Raw genomic sequence first — 17,192 nt, 5'->3', positions numbered from 1 at the left:
TTTCTTCTAGAGCAAAAGGTGAAATTTGTTCTAGATTTCCTTGACAAGTTTGTTTATTTATGTATGTCTTCAAAAGTTGCAAGGTGAATGAGTTTATACCATTAGAAGAGTAAAAAAAATGCAAGCCTTCATTTCTAATTTTGTATTTTATTCTTCAGTCTGGTAGGAGAACACACACTGTTGCCATGGGGTGTTCATGGATCAGTAATTACATCTAAATGGAACTTGATATATTTTGTTAAGACGGGGTTCAAGGTGCTTATATATACTACTGCAGGTTATTGACTTAAATTTATAGCTATGCAAGTTATGGTGTTTGTAAATTATCTCAAAACTTATTCCTATTCTGACTGTATGTACTGTCACTGGCTATTTCCTTATCTGCAGTTACTGTGACCCAAACCAAGTACATTATAGGGTGAGACAGTTGCTGTCAGAGACCCAACACCTGACTTGCATTTATTTCAAGGCTTTTAGTCGACACTCTTTATGAAATAGATGTGATAAATTGTCTGCATTTGTTACAAATATTTGGCAGAAACTTTGCCAAATTTATTCGTTTCTCATTTATTAGCCTCTGGGACAATTTCAAGTGACTGAATGACTTTAAGCAGCCACCATAATTGAGAAATACATTCCTCCAAAGTTGATTATTTTTCCTCCTCCCCTTTGTCCTTTCCTGTATGTAATATTTCGCCATAGCTGAATCTGAAATCCAGAATATTTTCATCTATAAGGAAACCCCTTTTTTTTATTATAGAGAAGATAATCCATTATCTCATGGTCTTGCAAGTCAGAACAGAATTTTATGCAGATGAAGAAGCACGTTTCCCATCTACTAATCCAGAAATCTCCAATTTCAACTGATTTTATGGTATCAAGGCAAAAAATATATTTTGGTGGGTTTTGGGGTTTCTGTTTTGACTTCTCAGCCAGCATTCGTGTTATTAATTGTGTGTCAATGACCCACAGAGGTCTAACCAAGATCGCTACAATATTGTATCGTGCACTCTACTAAATTCTAAGAGACAGCCTAAGCATCGAAGAGAGTGACATTTATACTGGTAAAGAAGGAATATAGATCCACAATCTGTAGAGTTTAGCCCAGGCCAAATAAGATCAGAGAAGGAGCCCTGTGGTTTTGTCCAGGCCATGAGGCACTTGATCGTTCTACTCTCCGATGCATGAGAACCTCTCTAACTGCTGGAGAGATGAGGAAATAGATCTTGCTACAAAAAGCAACAGCAAAAATTTTTGAAAATCCTTTCCTTTTCTTGCAGATTATGAGATGTAAAACTTATGAAAATGATGTGTATGTATGGAAAGATGTTATTTATATTCCAGAAGAGTAACATTTATTCCAATATAATGGCAGCCCCCCCTTTATTCCTCAGCATCGTGCATTTTCTTCATTTTGTGATATATTATATGGCTTTTTGGTGTAACTACACTTTCAGGTCTTATTGAATAGAATTTATGTGTTGCCTTATAGAAAATTTGTTTCATAATTCATTAATTATTTACTATTACTTGACCTTACAGTACATGAAAAAAACTATCCCATAACTGTAATTTCAATTCTCTCTAGTGTGAAATCAATCACATTCTACATCTTTTATATTATTTAAAATGTGAATGATGAAATTTTCTTGTGCATTTCTCCCGAGTTACTGGGAACTTTCAAACATTAGTGTGTGGGAAATATGCAGGCTGTCCCCTGCAGACCTGGGCAAACTACTGATTGTATTGCAAACACTGCAAAACCATTTGCAATGAATGAGCTGTCCCTTTTTGTAAGTGGAACTGGTGGCTGATGCTCAAAAAAGGCAGTCTGGTGCTGTTCAAGACAAGGAGTACTTTATAAAAATCTACTTCATAGGATTTTTTTTTTTCTTTGTGTACAAGTAACATTTAGATAAGGACATAGCTTTTAATTAGTACTTCCTCCCTATCTCTGCAACCCGATACCCAAATTGTTTATGCTAATGATATTACAGAACAAGTTTGACGTGTCCAGTTTCCAGCGCTGGTGGGAACCCTTTGGCAATTGGGTAACTATAACTGGAGAGTTCACTTCCGTGATTTGTGTACCCTGTACTGTGTGACTAAGGTGATGCATATCATATTTATATTTACAGTTCAGAAACAATTGATGAATGTTGTGGGAAGCAGCCCACTGCATACAAGAAAGTGTTGAAAGTTGTGTTTGTGATACTGGGCTACAGTTTCTGATTACTTTGACAGTAAATTTTGAAAATATGAGTAGCTAAAAGAAAAGGAGAAATCATTAATGCACTTGAGATTTGGAGGAAACTTTTTTTCTGAAAATCTGCAAGGGAAGTATTATCATAAACCAAACAGAGTTTTGAAATGGTATTTTAAACAATAGAGATATGTTTGTGGAACAAATTACATTTGTACCTCAGCCTGCACGAGCACAGAAAAGTAAGACTTTTGTCCTTGCCAAAAAATCTTGCCTCTTATTATTAATTCCTTCTCCTTTTGCCTGCATGTCCATATTTTTTTTGCTCAACAAGACAGTTTATCAACAAAATATGCTTTTTCTCCATTATTCTTTCAGTAGTTAAATGCCAAAAGCTGTATGTTCTAAAACATGTCCAGACTGCCGTATTGCATCTTATGCAAAATCCTGACTACTTTAGAAACGTATATAATCATATTAAGCAAAAGCCATTCCAGCTATTCACATATACACTTTTATGAAGATCAGATGTAATTGATTGACAGTATTTAATTTTGCTTAATCGACAAAAGCTTTTTAAATATAGGTTTTCCTGATACCTGAGCATAGTTAGGAAAAAATTCTGAGTATATGTAATATTATACAAGGAAATAAAGTTAATTTTCTTGAAATATACAGTACAGTGTATAGATGGAGTTTGGGAAAAAATAGTAAAATGAAAAGTATAATGCTATTTTCCTAAGCCACATTTGCTAAATGCAGACTTTTGCAAGGTCAGCAGTTATACTGGAGTTGAGCAGAAATGGCTTCAGTGGCTTTAACTTTACCAGTGCCCTTGATGAGGTGCAGAGTTGTCAGTATTCTCGTAAAATTCCTCAGTGATGGCTTCTTCTGTTCTCTTTATTTCCTTAAGTGAACATCTGTCTAATTGTTCACCTCCATTGCTTTAGTGCTTTCCTCATGCTTTCTCTGTTTCCAGACAATAAACTTTATTTTCTTCATAAGAATTCAGTCTACGCAAGGGTATTAGGCAGCTTGTTTGCACCTTTTAATTTCTGGAAGTTTTCCAGAAGGGCTTTTTGCTGTAGTTCCAATGGGTTCATCAGTGAATCATGTAACATAATGCAGCATTGTGTTTGGGTTTTTATCCGTTACCTTCTGTTTATAAACATCTGTTTGGAAATTTTCTTTTTGAAATTTTTTTATGTGTTTTACATTTTTGCATGTGGCATATGGGTAAGATATACAGTAGCTGCTATTTTTTCAGGTGTTCAGGTAGGTACAGCCAGTATTTACCTTAAAATTTGGGAAAAGCCTAAGCTACTTGCTTAAAAAGCAAAATTTTAAGGTAGAATATGTGCCAGTTATTTAGCTATGTAACAATAGCCATTAAATTAAAAACAATTTAATAATTGAATGACTATATTAAAACGTGGTATTAACACTTACGGTTGCAAAACTGCAGAAGGCATCTGAAAAGTCTTTCTGTCCAGTAGAGAGAGTATTACTCACAAACTTAGCATGCTGCTTTTCTTCATCTTCAGTTCTTTGTGTTCAGTTTTGCTTCTTTTATGAAGGGGAAAGGCAGTGGTGGCTGGTTTTTTTTCTTCCTTGCTTCCCTCTCCCTCTTATCTATAAAGCATTTATATCAATCTTGCACACCTATTCTTCAGGCAAATATTTAAAGTAGCTTGTTATTATGCTTTTCTTTCTGCTTTACTTGCTGTAATGGCAGCACTTCCTTGTTTTGTATGTACAAATACTTGTAAGAATATAGTTTTTAAGGCATACTCTCCATCCTTGTCACTATATTGTTCATTGGCAAGTTGTATTTAGGAAATAAGTATTCTAGTAAGTGTAATGAGAGGTGACCATCAACTCTCCCGTTATACTGCTGCATGAGACAATTATTTTCTGGAGTACTTTTGTTATCTAGAGATCAAAATTTTATCAGAAAATTCATATGTATTTAGTAAATGAAAATTTCAGAGCTTTTCATGTTGGTGGTGCTTAAAAATAAGACACTTGATTTTGGACTTCATTCACATTTACACCAAAGCCATTTTAAACTTTCTTAATTATTATAACAATGGGACATGGCCTTATGACCCCTCCTGTCTGTGTCTGAATGCCGTCAGCTTTATGCATCTGTAAAATACACAGTCTAGACTTTGATCTCAGATTTTTAGACAACCCTGGAATTACATTATGTTTTTAATGATGTGTTTGGTTTTATATCTATATTGCTGATTACAAGTAGAACAAAATGATTCCTGAGATGGACCACATTTTCACAGTAATTTAATTCCAGCCTTTGTGTTTATTTCGTTCATATTTTCTTTGTCACGCAATCTTTATTTCTTTAGAAAGAAAGTACAGAAAAACTTCTTCCTTTTAGGATCACAGATTAGTGGCATAATGGCAGGTTTCCATATGCTAGTACTGTTCATTTGAACACTCCTGATATTTTCTTGAGCATGCAGAAAGGCTTAATATTTTTCTTCAAGTCTATATTGTATGTATTGAGTGTATATTAAGAACCTGATCCTGCCAACCCTTATTTGTACAAGAAATCTTTACTAATGTGATTCAGTCCTTTTATTTCACTTTCTAAAATTAATTACATAACAATGTGAACATCTTCACTGTATCTCTTAGCGAGGGAATGCGAACAGTTGTGGAAACAAAAGAATTTGTATATGTGTGTATTTTTTTGAGGATACTGTTCTGTAAGATATTTACATTATATTGTTTAAAGTTAGAAGATTGTAACCGTGAACTGCCAATTGAAATGCCTTGAATAGCTAATTATTCAGTTCTTTCATTTCTTTGTTTGTCTCATATATTTATTTCTATTTATGTTGAAGCATCCTGAAATTATTCATGACTAAAGAAGTGTTGACTTTTAACCATATTGATATTTGTATTTTCCTACTATTAAGAGTGGGGGGAAAGAACTGTACCTTAAATCTTACTGGCTAGCTTTGATGTACTTCAAACTAGCTGCAATGCATTTTTAAACCTGCAGACGTCACTGTACTGCCAATTAATTGTGCTACACTAAATGTTCATATAGCACTATGACCACATTTAAAATGTGTTGCTTCCATCTAGCAATTATAGCACTTTGTTTTTAATCTAAAACAATTTTGTCAGATTTATTTTAATATTGTGGCTTCATTTTCAATATTCCACTAAAGGAAATAGTATGCTTTCCTTTTAACTTGTATAAGCCATGTCCTAAGACTGTCTTTAATTATTAGTTATTGTTGTTTCAATACAGATTTATGAACTATTTATTTTGTGTCATATAACATACCATTTTTAAGCAACATTTTTCAATCTGAACGTAGCTTCCAGGAGGGCAAGCTGCCCAGAACATCAGTGATCTCACAGTTATTACTTTGTGTCATATATAATCTTGTTTTTTCCTGCAACAAATAAATCTTTGGGCCTCCCTGCAAAAAACATTTGTGGTTACAGTATAATAAAAATAAACCGTTTGTCGTGACTGCAGCTGACATTTATCAGCCTATTTGTGGGTGCTCTTTCTCTCTCTGTATAATACGGAACATAATTTGTCACTTTGTAAATACATTCCAGCCTAAATCCCTGCCAGCATCTGTTAGTGTTTGAAGGATTAATGCACTGCACAGTGCATGTCTGCACTTTCAGGCAACAACATAGCTTATGATTATGGATCATGAGAGAACAGGGAAAAAGGGTTCATTTTGTATTTACTTAAACATTGTTGCCCTTTTGACCATCATGCTTTTCTCATCTTGTTTGTCATCTGTAGTAGGGATGCTAACTTTTCCTCTATGTATAAAAACTCTAATGTGAAATCCTGCTCTAAGTTTTATACATCGGTGCATGTATAGCTGTACATATAAGATAACACATCTTTAATTTTATGGATAATTAACAACAATAATGTTGTATTGCAATAGGGATGTGACTGGTTTAGTCTGTTTAGAAATACTGTTTTTTCATCCAGCCTCTGCCATTTCCAACAAATCCAATATTTGCCTCCTATATTGCATATTTCTCAGCAACCCCTAAACTGGGTTTATTTAATCTTAAAAACTTCAAATGGAGGAAGTTTTTAAAAGGAAACAAAGTCTGTAACTTCTAAATTATCCCAGTGCTGTTTGCCTTGTTGCTGTTTTTGAAAATGTATTCTGCTATCACTTCAAATCTTGCAGAATGAAAAGAATTGAAAGCATTTGAATAGGAGGCTCTCCACAGTTGAGATTCTGTTACATGTTCCCAGGCTCCCTCGATTATTCTGTAAACAAGAAGATATGTTTATTAGAATAGTAAACCATATACATGTAATATATTGCCAAGATTATTTGAGATTCCCCAAGATAAATTCAAATGAGCTTTACAGGAATGGGCGTTTGGAGACGGAAATAAGTGATCTATATCCAGGGAAAGAAGAAAAATCCAGCTAAAAGTAGGCTCCCAAGTAAATACCCACAGTTCACGTACATTAAGAGCTAAACAAATTCCTATTGCCAAAACCTGCGGTAGATTTTTTTTTTTTTAAATGCATGTAATTTCTTGTTATTGAAGCAGATGTGTACTGCCTGCATGTGCATCCAGGAAAAATCAGGGACATTTGGATCCTACAAATTGACGTATTCTGAAATTATAGTCTAGTAATTTTTGTGTGTGTGTGTTTTTGTTCTCTCTGGTTAAGGAATAAATAATTTAAAAAATGTCCTTAGGAGACTGACTTCTCTTACTCTTTTTAAGCATGATTTAGGATTGCTGTGGCATAGTTTACTTCTCTGAAGATATTAATTTCAGAAAGAAATGCAGATATTTTTCCTTTTTTCTTTTATAATTATCTTCAGAAGATATAAAAAGCCAAATTTACAGAGATATTGATCTAGGAGTTAACTAATGTAAAGATTGTGAAATAACATTATTGCTTATTGTAGTGGTATTTATTACAGAAGATTTATAAAAAAAGATATTAAAATCTGAAAAATGAAGCAACCACAAAGAAACGAATAAGTGTATTTTGCATTTCTTTTTATGTGTAGACATTTACTAATAGAAAGAGTTACAGTTTTAAAATTATTGGGGAATTTAGAATTACTATTGCATGACCAAGAAAACCCTTCCACGTCCAAGTTAAATATACAAACTATACCTAGAGACTTTAGTCACATTGTTGTATTTGTGACATAGATTTTAAATTATAGGTAAATTAAGTATTTGGAAGAGGAAAAATACTGCTGTGAATAGTGATTTCTTTAAATGTGAGGACCAAATGCTGGGTTGGTGTACAGCATCCTCAGAAACTGAATTCCTTCATATCAGGTCATCTTTATTACTCCTCCACGTCTCTCATCTTGAGAATTTCAATGGCTTGGTTTTTGCCTTTATATTTAATCTCTACCTAAAGGAGGATCCAGACTTCTCTGTTGCTTTTATAACCCAGTTCAGCTCAACAGTTAAATCTCCAGTTCAGGTGTTTGTTCTAGGCTATCATGTGTGTGGAACTGCCATTGCAACTTTAAGACATTCATTTGCGGTACAATCCTACTAGAGCCTGAGGGCTTCAGTTTTTTCTGAAGAGGCCTCTTACCTCTCTAAGTTGTAGATGATGCCAAAAAGATAAGTGCTGTTCTCTGCCAAACATCCATAAATGTTCTGGAGAAGGGATAGAGACAAGGAAAAAAAAAAAATTAATTCTTCAAGATAAAATGTAGGTCCAAGGATGATCCGTAATCCTAGCAATTTGCAGGCTCATACTGACCCATTAGGTCTTTATATATGTGCTATTCACTTGGCTTGGATAAAGGCAACCCCTGCAGGAATTCCATTTTTGTGAAGAACATGAAGATCTAGTTACTTAAGCAGGAAGAACCAGGCTTTACAAAATCAGGTTTTGGGAGAGCTCATGCACAGCATGAAAACATGTTTGGCAGGATTGAGCGAGATGAATCGTAGAAAAATTTACACCAGTAAATTACAACCAAAGTACAGGTAAAACAAATATATTGGGAAATAGTGAAACCAAGTATTACTAAATAAATTGTCTTTCTAATGAAAGAAAGAACATCCTTTTAATCTCTGATTTTCATGAAGAATCACAATTAGTCCCAGCTATTTCTTTGTACGTCACATAAATGGGTTAATAAAATAATTAATATTTAGGATACTGGTTTGTGTCGTGTACCTTCTTCTCTTGCATAAAGTTAGTGAACATTTGAAAGTACTGTGTAGAAATTGCTGATATTGGGGGATGGAGGGGAGAAAAACTAGAAAAATGAGTGTAAAAATGTTCCACCACAATGTCTTCTAATGAACTTTATTAAGGTATATCAAATGTAGCAGAAGAACGTATTATTAAAACATCTAGCACATATGTTGGATTACTCTTAAAGCAGTGTGATTCATCTGTCCCAATCAGTTCCATGAGAAGTAGCTGCATAGCATTCAAAGCACACAACAAGATGAAGCTGGCATTACATAAATACAGTTTTGCATGAGGTACCAAATGTTGACTACATTAGGGACAATAATACTTACAGTTCTAATCCTGAGTGAAAGCCTTTTTCCCTATTATGTACCTCCATAAATAGTGCATGGCACTGGCTATTGACTGTCATAAGCTATGTGTCAAATTGTAAGATGTGCTTCTAAAACATGCTCTACTTTGTCCTCAACATGGAAATATGGGTTTATTTGGGCATTGCTTGTCATATGCTGAGTTTTGGCTATTTGTTTACTTTACCTATTTTAAGATAATGCCACAGACTTTTCTTCAGCTTTGATGTCAAGTTCTTTTTTTTCTGAAGATTTTCTGTTTCTCACACTGCATATAAGAACTATTTGCATTCCAAGATGTTGTCATCAAGATTTTTCTTTATCAAATTAAACTGCTTTTTACCAATTTATTACGTTTTCAGTTCCTCAAAGTCAGATATTTTTGTTGTGCTATGCATTCAGTTTTGAGTTAGGGACTTTCAAATATCAAAGATATATACATGGTATTTTTTGAGAGTAAAATTATACAGTAAATTATCTAGTGTCCACTATGTTACACTTTAAGTAGGCCCTTACAAAATGACTTGTACTTACATAAGATACAGGGGCTACAGCATATTTATTAAGACTTTTCAACTCTGTATGAAACTGGAGCAGTCAGAAGTAATGGTGTCTGCTGAAAGATTCTTTATCATATGAATTTACTTTTAGTCATCTATTATTTATTTCAGCTATTTTATATGCCATTATAATAAATATTATGACAGAGAAAGCTTTTATGCTTCAACTTATTGTACTGCTCTTCACTTCCTTGCAATCCTTCAGGAAAATGTAGCTATGCTTTACCTATATTTAACGTAAATCATCACTTACATTTGAATGAAAAATTCACTATGAAAAAAGGCTCCTTCTTCAATACCAAGACACAAATGCACAATCATGTTTACTGCCAAACTACTCTACCATGCAGTGTTCATTTTTAAACAGTTTTTAAGCTGTAAAGTCAATACATTGCATATAGTGAAATTGCTTGCTTTCTGGATGTTTTCACTTTCTTGTTAGTTTCTGGCTCAATAAGCATTTTTCTAGCATGAGTGCAAAATATAACCAATTGCACTTAGGCATTTTTAATATTTTTGCTCCAATAGGGAGCAGCTTACATACAAAACTAAACAAACTGTTTTCTGGTGTTATTTAGAGTAATGAAACTTACCTGGAAATACTGATAAAATGGTTTTGGAACTGGGCATAAAATCGGGAAATACAAGAGAAATTTTTTTCTTTGCACTTTTTAAGATGTTATTGTGTTGTGTTTAAATGAGGACTTGTTAGGAACCGGAGAGCGATCTGCCTTCAGCTGTTTCTTCAAAGGCAGGATGCTGCTGCCTAGACATTGTTAGCCTTGAACTGCTCTTTGGGCTTCGTGAAATGCAAATACTCCCCATCCCAAAAGCACTGTTTCAGTTGGTTGTAGCTGACCTTGTTTTCACAAGGTTCAGTAGACAGCAGAAGCATATCCTCCTCTTGTGTCTGTTCTCCTTTTGGCCAGTTTGTGAAGCTGGTCTGAGTCTAGTTGTGAAAGTGGTTTTGGACACAGTTGGGACATTTGTCCCGGGGATCTGCAGCAAGGGCATCCGCTCATTTTGCACAGGCTCTCAACAGTGCCATGTAGTATTGATCCTGTGATTTAGAAGTGAGCTCTTTAAATTATTCTACACTCATGTTATTTAGTTTCCCCTTAAATGATGTAATTGAAAATAGAGGTAGCATTAATATCTTTTGTTGATTTAATTTTTAAAGTTCTGGAGTTTTCTGCCTTAGCGTGCTGATTTTACAATGTCAGTTTTAAGACTGCCTTCTGTATTTGGGAAAGTGACAAGTCCCATTTAAGATTTCACAGCATAAAATGAGGCATAATTCAGTACTGAAAATATGTGAAGTGAAATGGTGAGAGACATCACCATAATACAATTATGACACATTAGATCAGGATTTGCAGCATACCATTAACAATCAGTTCTGACTGTGGATTACAATTACAGTTATGATGCCTTTTAGCAAAAGTGGTTTTTAGTTTTATTTTTTATTAAAAAAACATGTCTTCTTTTTCTATAAATACCACAATATGTGCTACCTAGGCTGATAGGGAAAGAGGAAAAACATTATAACAAAGGTAATACTGAGCTACTGTAAGAAAACAAAAAAACCTTCTACTTGTCATTGACTGGAGGTATCCTTCCATTATTAAGAACATACCTTGCAATTGTATTGCCTTATTCATAGTTTTTTTTAAAGAAAGTGTGACATAGAATTAAGAATGTGAAAATTTGGAATGAAAATGATTTGATACTAAAGGCTTAGCATTTCACATTCTTAAACTATAGTAGGAATTGATGGTCTACAAAATACCTCTGTGGAATGAGAGGTGCTTGAATCTCAGTTGACAAGGGAGAATCTGAAACAGAAAAGTTGGGGAGCTTGCCTAAGCTCATGGTATGTAAACTGATTCCTTCCCCAGTTACTGTTTGGAGAAAATACGCTTGTCTTTTTGCATGCCTTCGGAAGCTGAGGTGGCAAGTTTTGATCTGAGTGCTTTGGATGTCACATGCTCCAGTTTTTCCTATGAGGAAAACAGAGCAAAAGGGTGTCTCTGGGCTCAGTATGTACCTTGTGTATATATGAAGGAAATACAGACTGTTACCATCAGGTTTTTAAAAAGCAAAAGCAGGGAGAAAGTTGAAAAAAAATTTCATTTTGCCATTTGCCTTTGCTGACCTATTCAGTGGAAAAAATTCCTAAACCCATCCTTTTTTTCCTTCTCCATATTTCCTTTTTCAGGTCATTTTAGATACAGTTTCTGAATTTCTTAACAAATGTTTTCTTTGTCTTTTTTTCTAACTGTATGTGGATCAAAGCTAAAAGAAAAAAAGGTGAAGTGAAGAAAATGGAGTTTGAATAGAAAGGTGGTCTCATTTCATTGATGGAACTGGTACAGAAGAAACATAATTACAGTTTGCATTTGCTGTCTGATGGTCAACCATTTATCACTTTCAATAATTTATTTATGATTTTTAAATTTCTGATTTTTAAATTTTCAATATACTAATCCACAAATCCAGGCCAGTCTTAGTCTGTTTAATTTCTAAATCTGAAAGTATTTTGGAGGCATCATACTTTTTTTTTCTTTTGGACTTGAAATACACAGACACCTCTCTTCTATTCTTGGAATCAGTTGCAGAAGTCACTAACACGTGACACCAAGAGGAAAATCATTACCTGGGTAATATCATGTGGACTTCAATCTGTGTCCCCAGGAGGACAGTAGCAAACAGCTTGTGGTATAGTCTGTTGGACTACTTGATTATTATTTTTTGTTACTCCCTTTATGTCCTGTATATGTAGCATTCTTGTCCTTTGACCCGTGGAAGCAACAGCAGAATGTTTCAACTGAGGAAAGCAGAAGCAAAATAAACCCGGCTATGCCCACTACTTTTGTATTAAGTAAACAGCTTTGAGCTGCAAAGTTGAAGAGAAGTTGTTATGGAACTCTATTGCATAATGCAAGGCAGCAAGTCTTTCTTAAGTTTCTGACCATCGCACAGGAGAAAGTATTTACCCAGTGGGGCAAAATGAATTCCAGAATGTTGTGCATCTTGTGAGGGTAAAAACCCTCTTCGTAACAAAGCTTGGTTTAGCATTTTCAGACTCCATCAATTGATACTTCCTATGGGAACTGAACCTGTCGAAATTTTAGTTGTATTTATTTTGCTGACCTGATAAGTCTGACTGGAGTGGGACAACAGGAATTTGAGTGACATTCTGTTTAAACCCAACCTGTAAGGTAATTGTAGCAGGCAGAATGGGTGCTAGCGAAATAGAAAACAGATGTAGGGAGAAAAGTACCAGAGGTAATGAAACACGGAGATCAGATGAATTGCTTGAACTTGGGAGACAATGGGAGCACTCTTCTTGGCTTCCTTCTGTGCTGACGTGCATGCTGCTTCCTTTTTGTTCCGCCAGAAGTGCTCATTGTATAACCTTGTAATCGCAGTAGATCCCCCGTTACACCATGGTGCTAAGCTCCTGTTGCCTCTCCACTCAAATGCTGCCTTTGATTGCATAGTAGCACTGTTAACTGCTCTATGTTTTTCTAACTCTTTCTTTTAACAGTGCTAATGTCCAGTCCGAACCATGACTGTTATATGTAGGTGTAGGTAGCATGTTGGAATTACATGAAGTGTCCTTCTAATTTCCTTTTTGCTGAATAAGCTAAGCAGAGTGGACTGAAAGTTGACTTGTTGAGGTTTAGGGAGAGTACAGGGCTTTTGCCAGCCGCCTTTTACGGACCAGAGAGTTTATGTGGTGTTGGGCAGCAGTGAGTCTAAAAGTGAGGGTGAGACAAATACACACGTTCTTAATTCCTTAGGGGATCTATGTGACTTACATGTCATGACAGTTGGTGTTTTGCAGTGGATCATAGATGTATTAAAGTGTAGCGTTTGTGGAAGAACTGAAGACAACTGTTGGATGTTGTGATGCAGACACACGGCTGCAGTCAAATGAAAGGTAGTTCAGAACTGTGGCTTGCAAGAACCACAGCCCACTTGATTCTGTGATGACTTTCACTTTAGTGATTGGAATGAAAATAGACTTTTGGTTCATTTTGTTCTGCGATTTGGAGTGTAAGTGTTTCAAAAGGTCTGAGAACAGGGATCTTAAAGCTGAAAATATTTGGAAGAGTTGTTCTGGTGGTGCCTAAGGTTAGCACCTTCAGGTTAACCTGTCATTTTGTGGGATTGCATGTCATCTTCTAGGTGAAAAGTTTGTTTTAAGTACATACACAATTTCTTTAGAAGATATTATGCACTGGCAAACTCTTATTGTTCGGAAAACTGTGTAGGCTGATCAGTTGTTTTCTATACTAATTTTATACTGTCTTTTATATCACCTGCTATGAACAATAGATTGTTTTGGATTAATATGTGCAAGTTTGAATTTAGCTGGTTTTATAGAGTATCTACTAAGTATTTTTCTATTAGTATGGTATGTAAAAAATACCATGCATTAAGAATAATATTTACTCTACTTTTTATTTCATGAGTTATATAAGTTTCACTAGCAAAATGGAAAAAAAGATACCATATTAACCTTAACACTACCTTGTGTCAATTCATTGTACTATATAAAGCTGTGTGTTACATAGCTTTATGTTTTTAGCAGAACCACTTTTGGCACTAAATGTTGCGGTCGTCCATTCTTTTTGATGATTTGTATTCACTTTGGGGTTATAATGTTAAACAAGGGAATCGGACAAGTTTCATAACACATTTACTGTAACATGATACTGTGAACTACACTTGTTGTTATTTATCTTTTTTTATATTTTCTCTTGTTCCAGCATAAAGCCAAGGTAGAAGCAATGACCTTAGACCTTGCTTCTCTTCAGAGTGTGCAGCACTTTGCTGAAGCATTCAAATCCAAGAATGTGTAAGTACTCAGAAAATTACATGTAATAATTTCTTGTTATTTTAATGTCTTTATCAGCTGAGCACAGTTGGCAGAATTCACCATAGATGGACTGATCAGCAACTACAGTTAGTGAATAATCTTTTCACAGGATTTCTTTTTAACGTAAATTAAAGATCATTTGTTTTCATCTCAAAAAAAAAAAAAATTACAGATCTCTCATTATTCCATGTGTAGCCCCAGCTTTAAAGGGGGCATTGATACCCCTGGGGCTATTGAAAAAGGCCAAAGCTGAACTGCATAAAAAGCAGCTCAGGCAAATTTTATCAGTTTTGCAGTGGTTTGGAAGAGGTCAGGGATGAGCAGGTAGTGCGCTCCTTGCCTTACTTTCTTTTCTAACCTTCTCTCTCTCTCTTTTTATTTTTAAAGCATTAAAAAAAATAGCCCTATGAGCCGGACAGCTCCATTTTCTAGATCTGTACCTGAAATAGTCCATAATTAAAAAAAAATAGGGGGAGAGGGGATGATAATGACATCAATGATGATAATGACTTAACAATAGAGAAATTTATATGGAGATAATATGGTTAGCTTCCAAATGGTTTGTTTAATTTAGCTTGAACAGAACAATGAATCTCTAAATTGAAGAAATTATTTGAAATCTTTAACTGCCAACTCTTGACAGTAACTTCTACACTTTGTGCTTTTATCCACAGTTTGACCCATTGATTGTTGTGAGTATTCAAACTTGGGTTTTTTTCTGCAAATATTTCTGTAACACATATACATCTTACTGTACTTCTCAAGAGAATATGGCCTCTTAGACAGCTTTCAAAATATATTGTCGTAGGGAAAATATATAACAAAGAATGCTTTTTCACTTTTGAAATACTGCCAAAGCTAAATCTCACATGGATAGACAGATGACATTTTAGTACTTATAGGTCTTTTAGATTCAAAGAATTGTCAAAACTGACTTCTAACACAAGTTCCTTTACTGCCAAAATCCTTGGTAACAATATTTTCTTATCATATATCATCTTCATATATTAAAACTTTCTTGAAATAGAAAGACAAAATCTTGCAGTATTGCTGTTTTAATACTAACTTGGTTTCATAGTATAAGAACAGTAAGTGTTTTAATTTAGCTTCTTCATGCTTTTAATATGCTACTTTTCTTTAAAAACTATATGGTACAGTGAAAAGATAAAACCACCCTTCTTCCAAATGCAGCTCTTAACTTGATTTGTGTGTTGCAGATCAGATCACGGTCATCCTAGCTAGTCCATTTGGTATGCATGTTTATAAATCCTTAGAAGTGAACATGCTTAAATCAATTTTTGCCAGCGAACTTAGAAAATGAGAAGACACAGAATCAGTAAAGATATTTTTACTTTTGTTGGCATACATTGTTTTACCAGCGTAGGTCTGTTAAGCTATGTTGTCAGTGATGGACAGGTTTTACTAATGTTTCAGTCTCATTTTATTTGGAAAAAATTTAGTAATAGACAGCATTTATAGCCTCTGCCTTGCCTTTAGATATTTCTGTCTTGAATCTGTGCTCAGATGTGTGTGTGTCTGGCAGGACTACTCCAAGCATTATAGGAAAGTCTAAGGTCTGTATCTGTTGTGAAACTTGTGGGGTTTTGACCAAAATGAATTTGCAGTTGTATTTTGTTTAAAGTCTGAGGCTGGATGGAAACCAGACCCCACACACTGCCTGTAGCAGTAGATCTTTTATCTGATACAGATACAGAAGAGTTACCTTACAATCATCTGCACTGGCAGGAGAATGGACTGGAAGACCTACTAGGTCTTTCTGGCTCTGATTTTTTGTGATTTAACTATGTCTGGATATGGTCAGAAAAGCAATTATATGGCAGTAGCATCTTATTACTACAATGCTAGGCCTATGTGTTTTCCAGCCCTAATGTACACTAACTACTTATGTCTCTTCATTTGTTTGTTTTGCTGTAGTGTCCAGAGGCTTTTGTCAGATCAGTGATTCCTTTGCATTAGTAGCTTCATGAGCAATTGAAAGAAATCTTACAGGCTTCAGTGACAGACTGAGCCTTGTTCTTTATGCTTTGGCAAGTCTGTTAGCTGGTAGCCTAACTTTCTTAAAAGGCTTTGATATCCCTGATTTCATGCACCTGTAGAAGACATACTGTGATACACTCTCCCTGGTTCCCCTGAGGTAGCTGTAAGTCCTCTTAATGAGCATAGGAAATATGTTATGAGTATAGAGTTTTCTTTCTTACAAAATCTCTTACAAATTCCTTAACAATAAAGTAGTAGGAAAAGCAAATAAAGTGATTGGGTTTTGTTCTAAACAAAACTACCGTTTGAGTTCTGAGTTTTATAGATCTTGGTTTCTGGGAAAAAACTACAATAATTTTAAAATGTGAAGGAGAAATTTCATATGAACACACACATTTTAATAAAGATCTGTGTTCTTATTTCTCACAACATGTAATGTGAAGAGGCCTTTAGTATTCAGTGGTGAACATCTTAAATTTCTGGGTGCAGATAGTTTTATTGTCTGCTTAATTTCTCCAGTCCACTATTGCTTTCTGGGACACTTTGGTATTCTACAGAATGTTTTGGTCTTGGTGACACCTGATAACTAATAACTGAACATATAACTATATAACTATAACTAATAACCTAATAACTGAAAATTTATAATATAGTGAATAGATTTCCTTGTCTTTTGAAATTCTGCTTTTCTGGGACATTTTGTGGCTCTCGGTACTATTTTTTGTCAGCAGATATAAAGGTGTATTCGTAGTCACATCACAGCCTGGGAGCCTGTTCTTCCCTGGTTGATAGCTATTGGAAAAGAGTCTTCAAGGACTGTGTTTCACAGATTTCTTCCTGGATGAGAAAACTAAAATGGAACTACTCCAGAAAAAGGATCCCTAAATTTCAGTGAGTTAAACCATCAAAACCTATTGCAGCTGGGGAAGGTGGTGGTGGTGGGATTGCAGGGAGCAGAGGGAAGATTGCTGAGATT

At 34.8% G+C, this 17,192-nt stretch overlaps 1 protein-coding gene across 5 annotated transcripts in view; it reads left to right on the top strand.

Annotated features, from left to right (window-relative positions):
- Positions 1-17,192, top strand: part of WWOX (WW domain containing oxidoreductase) — a 539,453-nt gene that overhangs the window by 105,926 nt on the left and 416,335 nt on the right. For all 5 annotated transcript variants that reach the window (XM_052795422.1, XM_052795423.1, XM_052795424.1 and 2 more), the window contains exon 6: positions 14,109-14,197. In XM_052795422.1, coding sequence (XP_052651382.1) covers positions 14,109-14,197 — 89 coding nt within the window. The remainder of the gene's footprint in view (positions 1-14,108; positions 14,198-17,192) is intronic.

This window comes from Harpia harpyja, chromosome 9 (genome assembly GCF_026419915.1).
Source record: "Harpia harpyja isolate bHarHar1 chromosome 9, bHarHar1 primary haplotype, whole genome shotgun sequence".
In the NCBI taxonomy this organism is placed as follows: Eukaryota; Metazoa; Chordata; class Aves; order Accipitriformes; family Accipitridae; genus Harpia; species Harpia harpyja.
This window is presented reverse-complemented; position numbering and strand designations above follow the sequence as displayed.